Source organism: Aedes aegypti, chromosome 1 (genome assembly GCF_002204515.2).
Source record: "Aedes aegypti strain LVP_AGWG chromosome 1, AaegL5.0 Primary Assembly, whole genome shotgun sequence".
NCBI classification, from domain to species: domain Eukaryota; kingdom Metazoa; phylum Arthropoda; class Insecta; order Diptera; family Culicidae; genus Aedes; species Aedes aegypti.
This window is the reverse complement of record NC_035107.1, coordinates 145989230-146009721: the sequence shown is the minus strand read 5'-3', so window position 1 is coordinate 146009721 and position 20492 is coordinate 145989230. Positions and strand designations below refer to the sequence as shown.

General features: G+C 37.9%; 1 protein-coding gene across 1 annotated transcript in view; it reads right to left on the bottom strand.

Annotated features, from left to right (window-relative positions):
* The window catches only part of LOC5576554, a 58944-nt gene extending 40147 nt beyond the window's left edge, over positions 1–18797 (bottom strand). The window contains exons 1-3 of the mRNA XM_021850064.1: positions 18655–18797; positions 18326–18594; positions 14407–14780 (exon numbers count right to left, since the gene is read on the bottom strand). Of these exons, the coding sequence (XP_021705756.1) occupies positions 14407–14780; positions 18326–18594; positions 18655–18689 (678 nt within the window). The 5' untranslated portion in view covers positions 18690–18797. The remainder of the gene's footprint in view (positions 1–14406; positions 14781–18325; positions 18595–18654) is intronic.
* Positions 18798–20492: the final 1695 nt, after the last annotated feature.

The following is a 20492-nucleotide window of genomic DNA, read 5'->3' as shown; positions in this document are numbered from 1 at the left end:
CAAGCCATTTCAGCAGTCTTGGCTCGATTCCAATTTTTTTTAGTTTGAAAAGTAGCATTGGTATGTCTATGCGATCAAATGCCTTGCTAAAGTCCGTATAAAGAGCTTCTACGTGGTTTCCATTGTCCATTGCATTCAATGAATAGTCAACAAATTGAAGTAAATTTGTTGAGGTCGAGCGACCTTTAAAGAAGCCATGTTGTGTGTCAGTAATTCTATTTTTGATTTGAAGAAATAGTTTTTCGTTGACGATTGACTCGAAAAGTTTTGGAATACAAGAGATAATGGCTATACCACGATAATTACGTATGTCAGATTTTCGGCCAGATTTAAAGATAGGCACTAAAAAGGAGCTTTTCCATATTTTTGGGAAGATTCCGGATTCAAGGGATTTATTAAAAAGCCAAAACAATGGCGCTGTAAGTTCTTTTGCTAAATTTTTCATAAATATTGGTGGAATCGTGTCAGGGCCGGGACCTTTTGAAGCGTTCAAATTCATTAGAGCGTCTGAAATTTCCCGCACATTGATTTGATTCACACCAATATCTCTAGAAAATTCCGGGTAAAACGCAAAATAATTGCGATCGCGGTCTTCTTCCGAAAATGTAGTATAGATTTCTTGGAAAAAATTTGCATATAGATTGCAATTTTTTTCTGAGTTGTCGCCCACATTTTCATCAAGGTGCATAACAGATGGGAAATTGTCAGATTTTAGTTTTGTTTTTACGTAATTGAAGAAGTTATTTGGACATGACTTTATTTCAAGTTCAGTTTTTGAATTATATTCTTCAAAAGCATCACTGATGGCAAGATTCAATTGAGTGCAAATGTCCAAATATTTTGCTAAGTTTTCATCTTTCTGGTGTTTCATATAAATTTTGTGTGCCTTTTGCTTCCGATTTTTCAGATTTTTTATGTGGTTGTTATACCATATTGGATTTTTTGTACTGAGGTTTCGTCGTATTTTTTTGGAAGGAATTTCTTGTTTTATGATTTCTAGTACAATTTCATTGAATATGTATGCAGCAGTTTCGACACTTCCTTCGTTTCTGATTATTTCTTGCCAATTAACACTATTTAATCTACATTTAATTTTTTCATAGTCTGCTGATTTGTATTTAAAGGCTTCCTCGTATTCATAGTCGTTGGGTCTTGCATTTTTATGGATGAATAGGGAATATTCGATTGCTGTGTGAAACGCTTCATTTTTCCATAATGGATTCAATGACTCAGTTACACAGAAATCTTCGTAAATGTTTGTCAATAAGAAATCCAAATAACAGTTTTGTCTGTTTTTAATATGATTAATTTGATTTAGTCCTAAATTTGCGGTTTTATCGAAAATAAACTGCAATGTTCCATTGTCCCCAACGACTGGAAGTAAAATACTTTCGTTTTCAGAGTCCCGAATGAAATCAGCATTGCGTTGGTTAAAATCACCATAGATGTGAACTTTAACCTCTGGGGGGAGTTGTGATAAAATTTGTTCGGCACATTGTAAGAAATTTTCATATGTGCCTTTATGCGCATGGTCAGGTGGAAAATACACTGAGGCAAACAAGTGTGTTTCACCTGCTATGTGTGACTTTACCCAGACATGTTCGAATTCTTTAAAATGTTGTGTGTTGATTACTTCAGAATTCAAATCAGTTGAAAGAGCAACGAGTACTCCCCCACCTGATTTTCTTCCGGACTCTGAAAAATTCCGGTCGCCTCTGAATACGTTGAAGCCGCTTCCAAAGACTTCTTCGCTTTTTACGCTTTCATCCCAGCTTGTTTCAGTTGCCAGAATAACCGAAAAGGATGTTTTTATAAATTTCCTTCATTTTTGCTGGGCTTTTCATGCGATTGAAATTTTGACAGTATATCAAGATTTCAGTCACACTCTGTCTTCATTGCAAAGAAGTGTTTGGAGGCACGTCGTTTGATAAAATTATACTGTGTTCTTCCATAGAAGTGGGCGTCCTTACTTGCGATCTTTGCATAATAAATCTTAGAACGAATCATGGTGATGATAAAATTCCATATGAAAGCCGGAATTATTGACATACATAAATCGGTTTCTTAAGAACCATGAGCTGTATTCATCACAACCCTGAGAGAAGTTCACACAGAATCCTTACAATTTTTTTATTAAGTCTCGGGTAGCATCATAAGTGATCATAATCAACTAATCTCGACACATAAGTGCGATTCCACGAGATTCAGGACATAACTTTACTCGAATCGTTGGCAGGACTTTTACAAGACGCTAGAATGTGCGAAAACGAAACGGTTCGAGTAAACAGAATTGCTAATGCAGTGAAATTTTTGGCAAACCTGGCAATATTCGTCTAAATATTCTACAGGTATGTTCCGTTTTTATCACGTTCCGATTTTGTCACGTTCCATTTTGTCACGTTCCGATTCCGTCAACAAATTATTCCGTTTTTATCAACACACATTTTTTTTTTAACCTTCCGTCAGTCGCTCAAAAAAAAGTTACACCAGCGGTCGCATCGTGTACTGAGTACACGCGGAGCAATTTTGATTGTACATCCAAAGCTAGGCAAGATAGAATATGGATGTCTTCGACAAATTTCTTCAGTCCAACGGTACCAATTAAGGGGGGTCCGTAGCCTAGAGGTTACGCTTCCGCTTCATAAGCGGAAGGTCATGGGTTCAATTCCCAGCCCCTCCACAAAAAAACCCGTCCAGCCACCAGAAGACGCCGCACGGAGGACCGTGCTTTGGGGAACACATCCATCATCCGTCAGTATCAGATGGTGACTGAGACAAAACTGACCCTCTTCGCAGGCAGCTAGCCTCAAACGACTTAGGAACACGGCAAAATGAACCCCACCGCAAAAGAGCAAAGGACTATGGCATATGGAAATCGATTGGACCAGCAGAGCTCTCTCCTACCTGCTCGGTGTGAGAGTAAAAGAGTAGAAGAGAGTGAAAGCAGATGTAAATATAGATTAGTTAAAAATAGATCTGTATCGGTATAGTGGATACAGATGAACTGATTCCGGCACAGTAGTGGCCATGAGCACGGAGTGCCTTAAAAAAAAAAAAAAGGTACCAATTGGTCAGTGGACAGAAAACACTTTGGAAACATCCTCATCTTCCTGTGGCCATCGGATTGTGCCCCGGGGGAACCGATGTAGTGGACATTTCGCAATGCAACATCTCGTACACAAATATCTCAGGATCTAGATTTTTTAGCAAGATGGTGTCTTCGGCAAAGTTGTTCAGTAGGTCAAGGGCTAACATTTGATAGGCTGCTTGTTTCGAAATTCTGCCACCAGATGGTGCTAGTGAGCATTTAATTGTTTCAAACACCGATATCTCCAGATCCTGATTACATAGAAAGATGATGTCATCGACAAAGTTGTTTAGTAGGTCAAGGACTAACATATGATAAGCTACCTAACAAGAAAAACTGCCACAAGATGGCGCTAGTGAGCATGCAATATTTCAATCACGAATATCTCAGGATCCCGATTTTTTAGAAAGATGGTGTTTTCAGCAAAGTTGTTCAGTAGCTCAAGGGCTACCATGTGATGATCTTCTTGATTCGGAATTCTTTCAATAGATGGCGCTAGTGAGCATGATATTTTGCGAACACAGATATCTCAGGATCCAGGCTACCTTTTCGAAATGAATTATTTCAGGATCCTTCTTCTTCTTCTTTCTGGCGTTACGTCCCCACTGGGACAAAGCCTGCTTCTCAGCTTGTTCTTATGAGCACTTCCACAGTTATTAACTGAGAGCTTACTATGCCAATGACCATTTTTTGCATGCGTATATCGTGTGGCAGGTACGAAGATTCTCTATGCCCTGGGAGTCGAGAAAATTTCCAACCCGAAAAGATCCTCGACTGGTGGGATTCGAACCCACGACCCTCAGCTTGGTCATGCTGAATAGCTGCGCGTTTACCGCTACGGCTATCTGGGCCCCATTTCAGGATCCTGGTTAGGAAAATAAAATTAGATTACAAAGATGGTGTCTTTGATGAAGTTGTTCTGTATATCATGGACCAACGTGTTAAGTGTAAAATATACCTACTCAAAATTCTTCCACATTCAATTCAAAATGCAATGGGCCGTTGGATTTCAAATAATTCCTTCAGGCTAGAGAAAGAGCTCCTGGTTAATTTTTTTCAAATACAGAATCTCAAGTTCCCGATTATTTTAAAACTTGACGTCTTCATCAAATTTATTAGGTAAAGAAAGTGCTCACATGTTATTGGCAATTATATTTTGAGTAACCCTGCGCCAGTGAGCATTTAATTTTCTGAACATCTTATGATACACGTTTTGTCAAATGTTAAAACATTTCGCTACCAGTAAATTAATAGAAAAGCACAAAATAAAATTAAACATATAGTGTTCATTCTACTACAAATTGAACAATATTATTTTTATATTTAGTAGAAAAGTAGGACGCAAACTTCTCGTTGCTGGTGATAATCTAAATTCGTTGCTGCACATCTCGTGAGAGCACACTCTCGCAGTACTGGTCGGGTTTGATATGATGGCACGTCTTTTTCCTCCGGAAAATCAGCTTGAGAGATAGGCTTATGATTATCGCCGTGACCGATAATTTCGCTTACTGGTTGTTTACAAATAAATTCAAAGTGCTCTTTGTGCTAGTATAATCATAATATGGTTATACTAGCACAAAGAACACTTTGAATTGATTTGTAAACAACACAGGCAATATCTATCACATTCGAGGTGATTCGAACATTGTTGTAGTGTGCGTGCCATCCCGTGAGTCGCCATGAGAGACCGAGTTTCTCATATAACTTTGCACTAACACATCCATCTTTGTTTTTGTGTAACAGCTTTCTGCAGCCCATAAATTCTTCTCTGTACGTGCCATAAATTCTTTTGTTCTTTTGAGCCTATGCATGCTATAAAACGTTTGACTTTTACTGTGCGCTCTGTTTTCAAGTTGCCCGTGAGAGAAAGCGAGACAGCACCAACACACGGCGCACAGTAAAAGTAATGAGAACAAAAGAATTTATGGCTCATTAGATATTTTATTGGCCTTTTAATTTTTTTTTTCAAATGGAAGTAAAAATGAAAAGCATCGTGTACTAAGTCTAGCACCAGTTTTAAGGCTGTTATTCGCATTATTTAAACCAATCAATGTGCTTGAAATATACTGTTTGATAGCAGAAAAATATCACGTGCTACTGCAGTATGCTATCGACAATTTTATCAGTAAATTCAGTAGAATTCACAGAATAGATGTTTTCTAGAAAACCGATTACGCCTTCATAATTATTTGATCGTTATTTTGTATTATTGTTTACCTTTTAGAACCACCGTCACGTTCGGCATTTGTATAGAAGAATTGTCAAAGACCTTCCGAATCAGCTGATTTGAGATGTCTCGTGAAAAGGCCTATTGCTCAATTGTAACCACCATTGACAGTTCTTTGATTTCAGCACAGACAAAAAGGCGTCACACTCTCATAGGTGTCCATCGATCATTTGTTTAACGACCGATTCGTATATTTGCGACCAACTGCAGGCTGCAATGATTTTGATCGTCATATTTTTAAATATAGTCAAACCTGTACGATGTTCCATAGTTCGATATCGACTCATGAAACCATACTTAAAACAAAAAAATCATAATTACTATAATTCTCCCTTTTATCAGCTTTCTAAAGAATATCTGTTCCATGAGTCGATGATCTTTTGAGTATCGATTGGAAATTTGACTGTCCATGAAATTTTGAAGTATATTCTGATGGGATTTTCATGCTGAAGAGCACCGTTTTCGAATCACACGGTTTATTACATGGTAAACATGCATCAGTCTTGGACAGAATAAACAACTTAGTTGAAGACGTCATTTTCATGATTAAGCAATCACGATCCTAGATATTTGGGTTGAAAATTTAGCATACTCAGTGGCACCATCTAGTGGAAGAATTCCCAAACAAGTGTGGCCCATCACAAGTTTGTACTTGACTTACTGATCTTTTGAGCCAAGAAGTTTATATTTGGATGTAATCGGGATCCTCAGATATTAGCAATCAAAATATGCATGCTGAATAGCGCCACCACTTGAAAGAATTTTAAAACTTGAGGTTCCTTGCATTTAGGCCTTCATCTTAGAACAACCTTGCCGAAGGGGTAGTATTTATTAGTAATGAAAATATCTCAGGATCATTTTTCTAAGCGATCAGGATCCAAATAAATCTGCGTTCGAAAAATTGCATCTTCAGCGTCGTTTTGTGGAAGAAATCCGAATCAAACGGCACATCACATGTTTAGTCCTTAATCTACTAAACATCTTTGCTGAAAACACCATCTTGCTAAAATATCGTTATCCTGAGATATTCGCGATCAAAATACGCCATCTGTTGGAAGAATTTCAAGTTGGGTGGCTTATTACATGCTAGACCTTGACCTATTCAACACTTTTGTCGAAGACGTCAACTTTATAGGTAATCAGGATCCTGAGATATCTGTGTTTGCAAAATATCATGCTCACTAGCGCCATCTATTGAAAGAATTCCGAATCAAGAAAATCATCACATGGTAGCCCTTGAACTACTGAGCAACTTTGCTGAAAACACCATCTTTCTAAAAAATCGGGATCCTGAGATATTCGTGATTGAGATATTGCATGCTCACTAGCGCCATCTTGTGGCAGTTGTTCTTGTTAGGTAACTTATCATATGTTAGTCCTTGACCTACTAAACAACTTTGTCGATCACATCATCTTTCTTTGTGGGCTTCGTGGCCTTGCGGTTAGCGGCGTCAGTCGTCTAGGCGTATTGTGCCAGGGGGTGTGGGTTCGATTCCCGCTCCAGTCGGTGAAAACTTTTCGTCAAACGAAAAATTCATCGCTGGGCTACTGAGTGTTTCGTGTTGTCCGTTGCCTAATGTTAGTGATCGTTCAGTCTGTGCAGCCTATGTGCTGAAGACGGTGTAAATTGTCTTTTTTCTAGGTAATCAGGATCTGGAGATATCGGTGTTTGAAAAAATTAAATGCTCACTAGCACCATCTGGTGACAGAATTTCGAAACAGCCTATCAAATGTTAGCCCTTGACCTACTGAACAACTTTGCCGAAGACACCATCTTGCTAAAAAATCTAGATCCTGAGATATTTGTGTACGAGATGTTGCATTGCGAAATGTCCACACATCGGTTCCCCCGGGGCACAATCCGATGGCCACAGGAAGATGAGGTGTTTTTCTGTCCACTGACCAATTGGTACCGTTGAACTGAAGAAATTTGTCGAAGACATACATATTCTATCTTGCCTAGCTTTGGATGTACAATCAAAATTGCTCCGCGTGTACTCAGTACACGATGCGACCGCTCGTGTGACGGGCCTGGTAAAAAAAAGTTACACGAGCGGTCGCACTGGTGTACTGAGTACACGCCTTAAAATTTAGGTTAAAAACACGATGTTTTCGAATACTTTTCGTTGATTTTTTCGAAAAATTTCTTCTCTGCAAGCAAGAAGAAGAGTAGATCTTGGAATAGGACCAACACCCGGATCAATTTGAAGGGATTTTCAACGTGTTTTTCGACTTTTCGCAAAGTGCGTGTACTCAGTACACTAGGGCGACCGACGGTGGGTTAATATTCGGAATATTAACTAAATACTTATTTTAAATGCTTTTCAATACCCTCAAAGTTGAATTTTCGACATTATGTTAATGTTGAGCACCTATGATACCTGGTAGGTGTCAAATCATATACGATTCAATAAAGTGTGACTCCTTCTTATCGACTTTGGATTTTCAAACTTAGCATGGTCTGTTGAACAAGACTACCCCATTAGAGTGGTTCAAAAAATCGTTTTTGCTCCACACCGCTCATTCGATTATAGTTCAAATTCTGAGTGTCCTCCCAAAATTTGAGCTCATTTGGATGAAAACTGAGACTGCACAAGCCCTTTAAAGTTTATATGGGAATAACTATGGGAAAAGCAAGCAATTCATTCAATTGGTCATTATTTTTGCCCATGTGCTCTTGGGGATTAGGACTATGTTGATACTGTGAGATGCAGTAATCAGCTACAACTCTGCCGAAGACTGTTTTTAAATTGGACGCCCCAGTAATTAGTTATTTATTTTCGAATGAGTTGTAAAACTTTGGCTATAATTATTGGGCTGTTCTGCAGGCATCACTGGATATATGCAGTAAAACATAGTAGCCATGATTTGTGCGTGCTATCCTTCGCGCCATGTGCAGCAATGTTGCCTGTTCAGAAGTTAAATGGGCACTGCTGAAGAATTTGTGACTGGATATAAATCAATAACTAATTACTGAGGCGTCCGATTTGAAAACGGTCTTCGGGAAAGTTGTAGCTGATGAATGTATCTCACAGTATCAACGTAGCTCTTATTCCCAAGAGCACATGGATAAACACTATGACCGATTGAATGAATTGGTTGCTTTTCTCATAGTAATTCCCATATAAACTGGGAAGGGCTTGTGCAGTCTCAATTTTTATCCAAATGAGCTCAAATTTTGGGAGGACACTCAGAATTTGATCTAGAATCGAACGAGCGGTGTGGAGCAAAAACGATTTTTTGAACCACTCTACTACCCCATCCTTTAACAATCGAGAGTTGCTCTTGTCACGTCCTAGCAACAACTGGAATTTGTGATCAGTTGAATACGTACTTAAGAGAGTTGCAGAGACCTTTCCATTTTCTTATATAACATATGTAGCATCAAAGCATTTAAGTGAATTTGATAGACATAGAAGCGTCCATTAATTACGTAAGACAATTATGGCGGTTTTTCGACCCCCTGCCCCTATGGTATGAATTCGTCCCCTTGATGCTACAACTAGATAACTCGAAATTTGAAATTTTTGACTTCAATGTGTCAAAACATTTTTCTTAATTAGATCTGCAAAATATCCACAGGTCTTAAACGTGTGATTCAAAATATACAAGTTAAAGATTATTTTTCAATCATAATCTCTGCGATTAACCATCACCTTGTTAAACGGTCATACTTTTAAAGTTGCACATCTCAAAATTTTGATTTTCGAGTTATCTAGTTGTAGCATTAAGGGAATGAATTTTTGTATGAAAATAAAGAATAATTTGTATGGCGGCTATTTTATAAGGGATGCAGTTGGGGATGAACTTAAGAATGTTTCGGCAACGGCAAGAGATATGATCGAGTTTACTTTATTTTTGATAAAACTGTCGACCCCGTTATATTTTGGACATTATCTTCTATCTCTCAAACTCGATAGCATTGCACAAATTATAGCAAACAGCCATTTATTAGATCCTGTCCCAAGGGATAGGCGAAGAGGTCCAGCAAAACTAAGCAAGCTATAGAAAATTTTGAAATTTTCATATAATAAATTTGCATCGAGGCAGCGGTAAAAGGCTGACAATTAAAGAAACTGTTGATACTGTACGTTCCGACATCACGCTCGTTGCCATCCCAAATTTACTGGGATCTTGATCTTTGAGCAGACATGAACCCCTTCCCCACATGGAGACTAAAAGGTTATTTAGGAGACTTATACCAACAGCTATCAGTTAGTTCATAAAACTTTACAAAAGAGTTTCTTATCAACAAGTTCTAATATGGTGAGGCATATTCCAGAGTTTGTACACTTTTGTGTTTTTGATGAACTTTTATATAAATAAAAATGGAATGGTGTTTGTATGTCATTAAATGGCTTAAGAACGGGATAATAGACTTCCATGATTATTTCACTTTTGCATTGGCCCGAGTGTTCCTACATTTTTGAGTGAAGGAAATGGCGTTGAAAATTCTCTGCATTAACTGGAAAAACAACGGAAAACTAATCTGTCGTTTTGTATGAGAGATTCATGCCATTTTTCAGCGGCCTACTTGGTGGCAAAACGAAATTTGACGGGGCCACTAAAAATAGTATTATTTTTACTTCACAAAAAACTAGAACTTTAGGTTAGTTTATTGTCAATCTATTCGTGATCTAACGTAAAGCGATGGTGGCGCTGTTCTAGATTGGCGAATGGTGCATCCCTGTCGAAGTTGATAGTAATTACTTTAGAAAAAAGATCATCACAATCATTTTACTGATAACATTTTGGCAATTCAAAGCACAGGTAACCGCGAATATTCATTTCAGTTTGCACAAATTTTGCAACATATCTTCACATTTAATCGTCAATTGGGTGTGGCCAAAAATAAAAAAAAAAAACTCTCACTTGATAACTGCGGAAGTGTTTATAAGAACACTAAGCTGAAAAGAAGGCTTTTTCTCAGTTGGGTTGTAATGCCATAAAGAAGAAGAAGCAGAAGGATGAGGATGAACAGTAGAAAAAAAAGTTGTTTCTTGTTTAACATTTCTTGAAAAAAAAAAACAATGATCAGCTTGATCCACTTCTTTGTAGTTATTTTTACAAATATGGCGCAATTTATGTGATTATCGTTTAATTATTCTAAATTACATTTATTAAAATTTTAACCAAAAAAAACTTAAACAATAAATGATGTATTACAAAATCATATTGATTGATAGGAGTATGCAATCAACTTTCATTATGAACCTATAAGAATGAACAATCTAAACGCTCCTCACAACACCTAAACATCGATTCTGTACATTTACATGATGAAAATGTGTATTATCCTGACAAAACTGCAATTTTCTTTTCAAATTTGTGAAATATTTCTCTAAGAAAATTATTCCGTTTTTGTCACGGTTCCGTTTTTGTCAACTGAAAATTGCCGATCGTGTTGATAAAAACGGAACATACCTGTACCACGATTCAAAATTTTTTGAAAGGCTTGCAATAAGTCAAATGACCTTCTCACTAAATCAGCTGTCGCAAAGCCCAAAAATCTATCCAATCCTTTAGAATAAAAATGTAATACAATCTATTTATAACTCTGAGTAGTAGCATAACTTATTCATTATTTATATTACAGTTGAACCTCCATGAGCCGATGTTCCATGACTCGATATCGACTCATGGAACCATACAAGATCCCAAAATTCATGGTTACTATGATGGTCCCTTGAAACAGCTTTCCAAATGATTTCTGTTCCATGACTCGATATTTCCATGAATCGATGGTCCCTTCAATATCGACTCATGGAGGATTCACTGTACAACATTTCATCCATTAGTGTTGTCTTAAAACCTTTTTCTGTATCACATTATCAAGCGGAACGTTTAGTGGCATATGTCCAAATGACGTCTTAATTTCAAACCAATTACTTTCATCATTTTTACGGTATAAATACAGTTAATTTCATAGCTAATAAGAGTATCGCATCATCAATCAATCACCGCTACGTTTAAACCTTAAATAGATAAGAAAACACATTAAAAAAATAGGAAAATTAAAAATTCTGGTTTTGATTTTAAGATTACTAACGAAACTCTGACATCACATCGTCAACATTGAAAATTTCCTCCTCAAAGCATACTTCGGGGCCTTCCTTAGCCGAGTGGTTAGAGTCCGCGGCTACAAAGCAAAGCCATGCTGAAGGTGTCTGGGTTCGATTCCCGGTCTGTCCAGGATCTTTTCGTAATGGAAATTTCCTTGACTTCCCTGGGCATAGAGTATAATCGTACCTGCCACACGATATACGAATGAAAAAATGGCAACTTAGGCAAAGAAAGCTCTCAGTTAATACCTGTGGAAGTGCTCATAAGAACACTAAGCTGAGAAGCAGGCTCTATCCCAGTGAGGATGTTAATGCCAAGAAGAAGAAGAAGCCTACTTCGATTGAGCTATAAAAATATTATAGTGTATGCATGAAAGGTCAAATAGGGGTGGTTCAAATATTATAGCAAATTAGCGTAAAAAGCTGGATGGGTTTGCTGAGCATTGTGAATTCAGAAACAACATGAAAACTTGCTTATTCATCAGAAACAATAAATTCACCATTTTTCAAACCAGGTTTCATTCGGGCTATTCTTACAAAAAAATTTCGGGTTTTGGTTCGGTTTGGAGTTTGAGCAACAATTTTAGGGTTAGGTATTTAATTATTGTATCGGGACCGGGTCGGCTTTGGGTTTGTAAAATGTGAAACCTGTTCGTCTCTACTCAGGATATTGTTCGTAATACATCATCAGCTCTATTATCTGGGTAGAATTATAGCTCGTAAACCTTCTACAGATTACTAGTTTTGAAGACTGTGCTTAAAGGAGGTTTTGGATAACCTTCAATAGTACTAGAATTCAAAACATGGTGAAAACTAATCATATGAACCTGTGTAGCTATTCTCATAAATTGCAAGGTTCTGAAAAGTCCCTCGTTACGCTCGATCTAAAGGCCTGTTAACAAATGAGTTTTTGGATTACCTTTAATATTAATTGAACATAGAACATAGTGGAACCTAACTATATGAGTATCATCCCTATTTGCAGGTTCGCTAGTTATGCTTGTAAATTTGATGACCTGTACTCTAAGTAGTTCTTGGGCAACCTTAAATAGACGTTGAACTCAAATCAGCAAGACCATGCTGAGAGTTGTGGGTTCAAATCACGGCGGTCTCGAATCATATTGTCGATTGGCAAAGATAGTTCTCAGCTAACGACTTTGGAAGTGCTCATAAGAACACCATCCTAGGGAACAGGCTCTGTTCCAATTGATTCATTTTGCCAGAAAGGAGAAGAATAGCTAAAGTAATATCTGATGTTATTTTCGAATGCATTCTTTAGGTGGACGGACTCCTAAATATATCCCTGGAAATCTATTCCTGATAAAATCCCTGATAATCCAGAAGTAAGTCTAGAGTCATCGCATAAAAATGTTCTTGAGCAATCTCTAGGAGTGTTTCATGAGGTTTTAAAGAAGGAATGCCTTCGAGGAATCATTTGAAGTATCTTTCCAGTTTTTTTCTCTCTGTGTCGAATTGCAGTTTAGCGTCATAATTGACTTATATGTGACAACCCAGCACACCAGAGATCATATAAGGATGTTAATTTCAAATTGTATAAATTTCAAATTGTACAAATTCCAACGTAAACTTGGAATTGGCTATGATGCAAAATTTAATTGATTGAAATTAGTTATATAGCCGCAGTAATTTGATCTGATTTCAATTTTCAATTTTCATCCCTTAGATATGAGTTCATCTGATGTAAATAGAAAATCGTACAGTGGAAGAGTGCACAACGCTGGACTGGATGCAACTCAAACACCAAGCACCAACCGAACAAGAATATTTTTTTCATAAATAAATTGTTTTAATAAAACATTTCTACAACGCTGCGGAACTTTTTTCTACGGGAAAAGCATATTGCCCACGTTGTTTTGGTACGCCAAGATTTGGTGAACGTTACAAAAACATTTTGCACCCTTCTTAAAAACTATCTGGTAAGATAAAGTGGCATACAGAACATGACCAACTAAATAAATAACACCTTGACATCGAAAACTATTGAAGTAATGCATTTGCTACTGCGATAGAGAAATCATTCCTTATTATTCTTTATTATACCTTTTTACCCTACTGGATGAGCGACTGGAGTCACAAGTCGAGCCGTATTTATTCCCCAGACTTACGGTTCTGTTTTAGCTGCATTCCATTGAAATCACAAACGAAAAATGCTTCAGAGTTCTGGCTAATTTTTGGAGCTCTTATTGTAATCACTGATGGTCACTAATTTGGCCTGTCTCACGATTTTGTATTTATGTTTCCTTGATATGTTTGTAAAAATTAAATCACATAAAGTGCAACACTCTGTCATACATGTTAGTCATAGTAAACGTAAATCAACTTGTCTAGAGTTGCATTGGCCATGATGAATTGCTTAATATGGCCTCCAAATTTGTGTGAATGGAGAATATTTGTGCATTTTCAATAATCAACAAGTTTATTACTCAGAATATTTTAAAGCTGTGACAATTATTGGATCTTACTGGTTTACGAAATATACCGACGACAAATTCTTTTGAACCTGGGTGGCAGCATGGATGGGGTAGACGTACGTGCAGATGAGTTATATAACTAATATATATATTGTTAGATTTATATTTGCCAGACTTCCGTGTTATTCCATAGTGACTGAACGGAACAGTGGTAGCCAATATGATTAGCGATCTGAAGATCTTTGCTTGGTGGCTTGCACCTAACTTATTTTAACTTTTTTAATTTTTGTTTGTTTGTTAAAACAAAATCTTAAAGTGCAAAATACTATTATATACGAAATTGTAGAAAGCTTCCAACGAAATCTTCTTAAGTTGTATTCAACACACTGTATTTTCTGGAATGTACGTATATGGCCTCCACATTTGTTCACATAGAGAGAATCTATGCATTTTAAATAATCTTTCATTTCCGAAGAAGCGTTCACTTTACTGAGTTGAATCTCAATTATGTAAACACATATGCTTGCTGAGAAGGATAAATACTAGCAGGTATCCTTATACGAGTTAAGCAATTTACGTAATAGGACAAATACTTACACTGTACACACTTCCCCATTTGTTGATGATCATCAGCGTTCCGTCGATGGAGAAAGTACCATCCAGCGGAGCAGCTTCCTTCCCGAAGGGAAGTTTAACATTTTTCTCGATGAGCCTAGTGATACGAACATTTCCATGGATCTCCCATAGGGTAACCTGAGCCTGGTTGTATGCCAACTGGCAAACTGTTATTGTGGACGCTGGACTGCACATGAGCAACTGTTTATCCGTTTTGGTATCGGTTTGCCTTTTGACGACCATCTCCTTGTTTCGCCAGACGTAAACTTCGACGCTGTAGTCCGGAACGCCGCTCATCGCTAGCAGGTATTCACCTTCCGAAAAGCAGAGTGACACATAGCTGCGCGCTTTCCCATCTAAAATATGAAAAATTAATTAAAAGATGAGTTCACACCCTTTCGATTTGTAAACACACAGGAGTAATTTTGGTCAACTTTCTGCTCTCAATTATCTACTGGTGCCCTTGGGCTACTTGGGCACTTCCATGATTCACTTTGGCATGTGGTTTTTTCTCGGTCGAATTGTCTGAAACTTTGCAAGTTTCAGTTTGTCGCTTAAGTACGACGCGCATTGTGGCCAAATATGAGATCTGTAGCTTTCGAAAAACCCCACTGCCGAAGTGAATCAAAAGTGTCAAGAATAGGTTCCGATACTCTTGTTTATGTTTGAATGGACTTTCGATCGAAAGTCGATTCGCATTCCCGTCTACGCCAGCAAAATCAAATGGTCTTGGATTAGAACGATTAGGATTTTATCCGCTGTAAACAAAATGATTAACTTTAAAACGGTTTTAGCTAAACCTTTACATATCAAAATTGATCAAACAGAACAGAACAGAAATGTCCCCAATGACAGGTTCCTCCGGGAAATTCCGGTGGTCTCAAAAGTGGCCACTGTAGTCAAATATCTACTTAAGGTCTACAATAGCCCTATTTAGCACGAGACATGAAAATACGACGATATGTATTGAAGTTCAATTTCAATTGTCGCTAATTACAGGTTCCCTCGGGGACATCCGGTGGTCCCGGAAGCAGTCACTGTAGTCAACTATCCATTTTGAGTCTACAGTTGCCCTATTTACGACAAGATATGAAGAACGGCTCAGCATGATATGCTTTGGTGTCTAAATCGAAATGTCCCCTATGCAAGCTTCCCCCGGGGCACTTGGCGGCGCCATGAGTTGCCAAATCTGTACAAGACTCATTTTCAATTTATAATAGGGTATTTTATGATAAGCTAGGGAGAAAACAATATTGCGCGACATATTTTGAGTGAATAAATTGTTTGATCCCAATTCGGATCCACTACCGGCACCGATTCCGGGTCCCAAAAGTGGTCATTTGATTTGAAATTCATCAGAATTACATTATATTTCGTGATATGGCATTTATTCACTTCTGGGTCAAAAATCATAATATTGAGCCGTCGAAAGGTATCAGTGCATAGTATTTAGGGTTAATCTGATACCCCACAGCACCCTTGGATACAAGGAATTATTAAAAATTCACCACACAGCACTGTGTTTGCCTGGATACCCGGTCATTGCGGAATCCCTCGAAAGGTTGCAGCGAATCGACTCGCTGGAATCGGTCACGCCGAACGGAGGTATAGCTTCACAGCCCCACTGGATGCTGTCAAAAGACACATCAGGAAAAAAATTAGAGACCACTGGAATATCGAATGGGATAGCTCCCACTCATCATATATCCGAAAAATCAAACAAGATACGTCCGTCTGGGATGATCGTAAATCCTTACGTGTACAACGGGTTGTCTCAAGATTGCGTATTGCACACACGCGTCTCTCTCACAATTTCGATGGAGCTGATTTCAACGTTATTTGCTCAACGTGCAACGTGAGAAACACTGTTGAGCACTCCCTATGTGTCTGTCCCAAGTATGAGTTCTCACGTCAAACATATGGACTCTCCAGCAGTATCAGGGAAATTTTAAGTGACGATGCATCCACTACAACCTCCCTGATCTGTTTTCTCAAAGATGCTGGCCTCTTCTATAGGATCTAACTGTGGGCAGTTCGAGATTATTTTTCTCGGTATCGTAAGTCCCTCCCTTTAAGAAAATTATAAATTATACAGTTAACTCTCCCTTACTCGATATTCCGTATCTCGATATCGAGTTAGAGAACCATAGTAAACGTTGATTTTCATGGCTAACTCGATGGTCCCTTGGATCGCAGTTGCACTGGGTTTGTGTTCTGTAACTCGATACCTCCCTAACTCGATGGTCCCTTCAATATCGAGTTAGGGAGAGTACTGTAGAATATGTCTTCGAATATCGTTGTTATTGTGGCCTCACCACAAATTAATAGGGCAAATCATGTGCAAACACTTCTGAAAATTAGCGCCAATAGGTATACTAGAATAGCAAATTACAACACTGGGAAGTAATCCGGGAACGTCAGTGCCATTCTGGTCTGAAATATTACCTTGGCGAGACCCCACGGTTGAGCTCGAAGACGGACACTTATGGTTCGCCTTACTTTCCCCTTTACACGAATGCACTTCAGGCACCTAATGTGGCAGTGATGAACTAGCCAAACGAGTAAAAAATCACAATAATAAAAAAAGAAAACTAAAAACAACAAATGGCCATAACTTTTCCAAATATTATCAATTTCTATAGCTTAGCTTAGACTGACTAAACTAATCAATGGTTGCTATTCCGTGATTGACCGAAGTCAGTGAAAATGCACAAAGAATCAACTAGAAGTTCAGCTGGGATTGGCCATAATCTTTTTCAGTGTGCATAATTCAGTGCCTCTATTTATACAGGGTCAATAACGGCACCGGCCACGTCCTTGCAGTCAGGTGGGAATTGGGGGAAGGAATGTTAGTGCGTATCCTTTGCTATTTGGAGACCTTGTTTGCCTCTGCATCTCCACAAAGGTTACTGGGAGGGATGTTTGTTAATGGGGAGGATCGTTGGGTCACAGGATTCACTTTGATAAGCGATTAGACCATGATAAATAATTATTGGTGAGATATGAACATGCTTATATGAGAATATAATATTTTCATTTGATATGAACAATTTCTATGTAGAGGAAAATTATGCCGACACTTGAGGTGACGGACGAACCATTCATAGTTTGTTGAAACATCATATTTACGTATACATATTTTATAGATTAGAAATAGTAACATGAAACGAGCTCACCAATTGATCCGTCATCCTTGAATGAGCAGCAATAATCCACTTTCAGCTTCACTCGTTTGCTCGGCTATATAAAAGCACTCAGAGAAAATAGGCGCGCGACCCGAGAGGGAAAACAACTGAAGACTGCCCGGACTTTCTTGACGCACTGCCCAGGAGCAAGCGTCAAGGTCGAAAAATCAAACACTTCCAAATCTTATCGATGTCTATAATATTTAAAGTGAAAGTCTCTTACTTGAAAAGCATTCGAACCACCATGAAATTTTTAACATTTGTTTTGAATTGAACTGGATAACTTTAAAAGAAAATCTTGCCTCACTCGAACCCATTTTACTCTAACAGTGAAACCTTCACGAGTCGATGTTCAATGGTTCTATATCGAATCATGGAACCATACTAAAAAGAAAACTTTAGGTTACAATGATGGTCCCCTCAAACATCTTTCCAAAGCACTTTTGTTCCATGACTTGATATTTCCATGAGTCGATGGTCCTTCAGATATCGACTCATAGAGATTTGATTGTATACCCTTAAATTAATAATTAGGTACCACTTCCAAGAATGATCACATTCAACCACAAAATCACATTTTTGCATTTTTTTTACCTCATCTCAATGTAGCCACAACAAGCAGCATACTATTAGCTAATAACAATTTTTCAAATTCGAAATTATGGCCACGAGTCTGATCTAGTTACTCCTCTGTGCGGCGGGTCAATTCAACTTACCCCCTTCCAGTACAAACAGAATCGAATTATCCGGATAGGCGACGATGAAAATACGTGGAAGCACACAAGCTTCGGCAAAGGCAAAAATAGAGAATGTCTTGTGGCCCGCCAGACAGGAAACCCCTTCGCCATTGCTTCGTTCCGTTGCCCGGTAGAATGTTTCCTGCTTGCTGATTACGTTCATAAGGAGAATGTGGCTTCCCATACCAACTGCCAGTGCTTCCCTTCCGATGAAACATGCCGTGTGAACATCTCGGGCCTTTATCCAACTGCAAAGTTTGCAATGACGATTAAGCTTTTGGGAGTTATTGTAACTGAAATCAACTCACTTTGTTTTAACGTTTGTCATATATTTAAGAGACATCTTGTAAAGTGTTGTTGAGATTGATTGCAGGAAAATAAAGGAAACTATCAATAATATCGGGTGGTTGTCATGGTGTCATGCTGGTCGTTTACTGGAAGATAGGCTAACTTGATGCCATGCGCTATACGTACTGCCGTTCAACATATGTTTGTCTCATGATCCCTATTTTTTATAGGATAGGTGTACCAGTTATGGACATAGTGGTTCCCTATTTCGCCATACATGATTGCATTAATGTCTTAAAATTTTTAATTTTTTTTGTGTGTTGCAGTGGTCAGCTTTAAGCTATACCTTGATGTTAAAACATTCAAAAAGATTTGAAATGTGAAAGTTATCAAAATTTCACATATGTATGGCCAAATAGGGCATAACTATGACCATAACTGGTACACTTTCCCTACATAAAACTTTTTTTCTAGTGGATGATTTGATCTTTGAAGGAAGCACCACACTAGACCACGCCAAGCGACAGTTGATATACAATCCTGGCGAAAAGTTTTCCGGACTGAAGCGGGAATCGAACCCACACTCTTTGACTCGATGCGGCTAAATGCTTGGTAACACTAACTGCTCGGCCGCGAAGCCATTTACATTGAACGAGGAACAAGTAGGCGTAACAGGTTAGTAAATTTATTAAGGCAAACACTGCCCATAACTGCATATTTGTAACATTCGACAAAAGTAGGCATTGAGTAAATGGAATACAAAGTTTGCATTTTATGGCAGTATGGGAGGAAACCAAAATTTCCAAAAATTACCAGGAACACAAAAGTGCTTATTTGACGCTGATATTTTGTACAACTCATATCGCATACTGGGTGAATTGTCAGAAAATAATTCTGATAGAAATTTCATTGCTATTACATCACGAAGCTCATTTATAATCTCAATGTGACTGTTATGCGGTTATAATTACCAATGTGACAAAACAACTTGGTATTTTTTTCGAATTTTCTAGAACAATCTCAGAGATTTCAGTAAGTTGATCGAAAGTATTTATCATTTGATGACTCTCCATGGAATTAACTCCAATTTGTCAAAAATGTCGAATGTGACTGTTTTGCAGTTATGGGCAGAACAATGCTGGCCAAAAACGTCCATAACTACAGCCAACTCTCCGTAACTCGGTTTTAATGGGACCATTGGATTATGGAGGTATCGAGTTATGGAACATACGGAATACAGGTATGTTTCCTTTTTGTCGCGTTCTGATTTTATCATGTTCCGATTTCTTCAATATGACGACATTAAGATGATAAATTTTTCTGCTACATAACTTTTAGTCTGGAAACTTCCTTTTCGCCTCTTTATCTACAGAAAATCCTAACGGAAAATTATCAGATACTGTACCTACTCCTAGTAATATGTCTCCCTCTGATGTTAATTTTCTAATTGAATAATGTAATGTTCAAAACCACCACCATGACTGTAGCAGTCCAAGTTGGTGTAACATTTACTAATAACTTGTTATTAGATAACCTTTCTCTAATCGATCCAAATATTTTTTAAATATTTAAAATTGAAGTGCTTTTCAGGATATTTCTCAATTCAATGCCCTGATAATAGATTTGGTCTTAAAAGCTGTTTTAAGCATTTTTAAGCCGTTTTAAGCTGTTTTAAGCCGTTTTAAGCCTTTTAAAGCCGTTTTTAGCCGTTTTAAGCCATTTTTAAAACGTTTCAAATTTTCAAATTTAGGTCGTTTTTAACCATTTAAAACCGTTTTGAGCTGTTATGAGCTTTTTTAAGCCTTTTTAAGCCGTTTTGAGCCTGCTAAAGCCTTTTTAAGCCTTTTAAGCTGTTTTA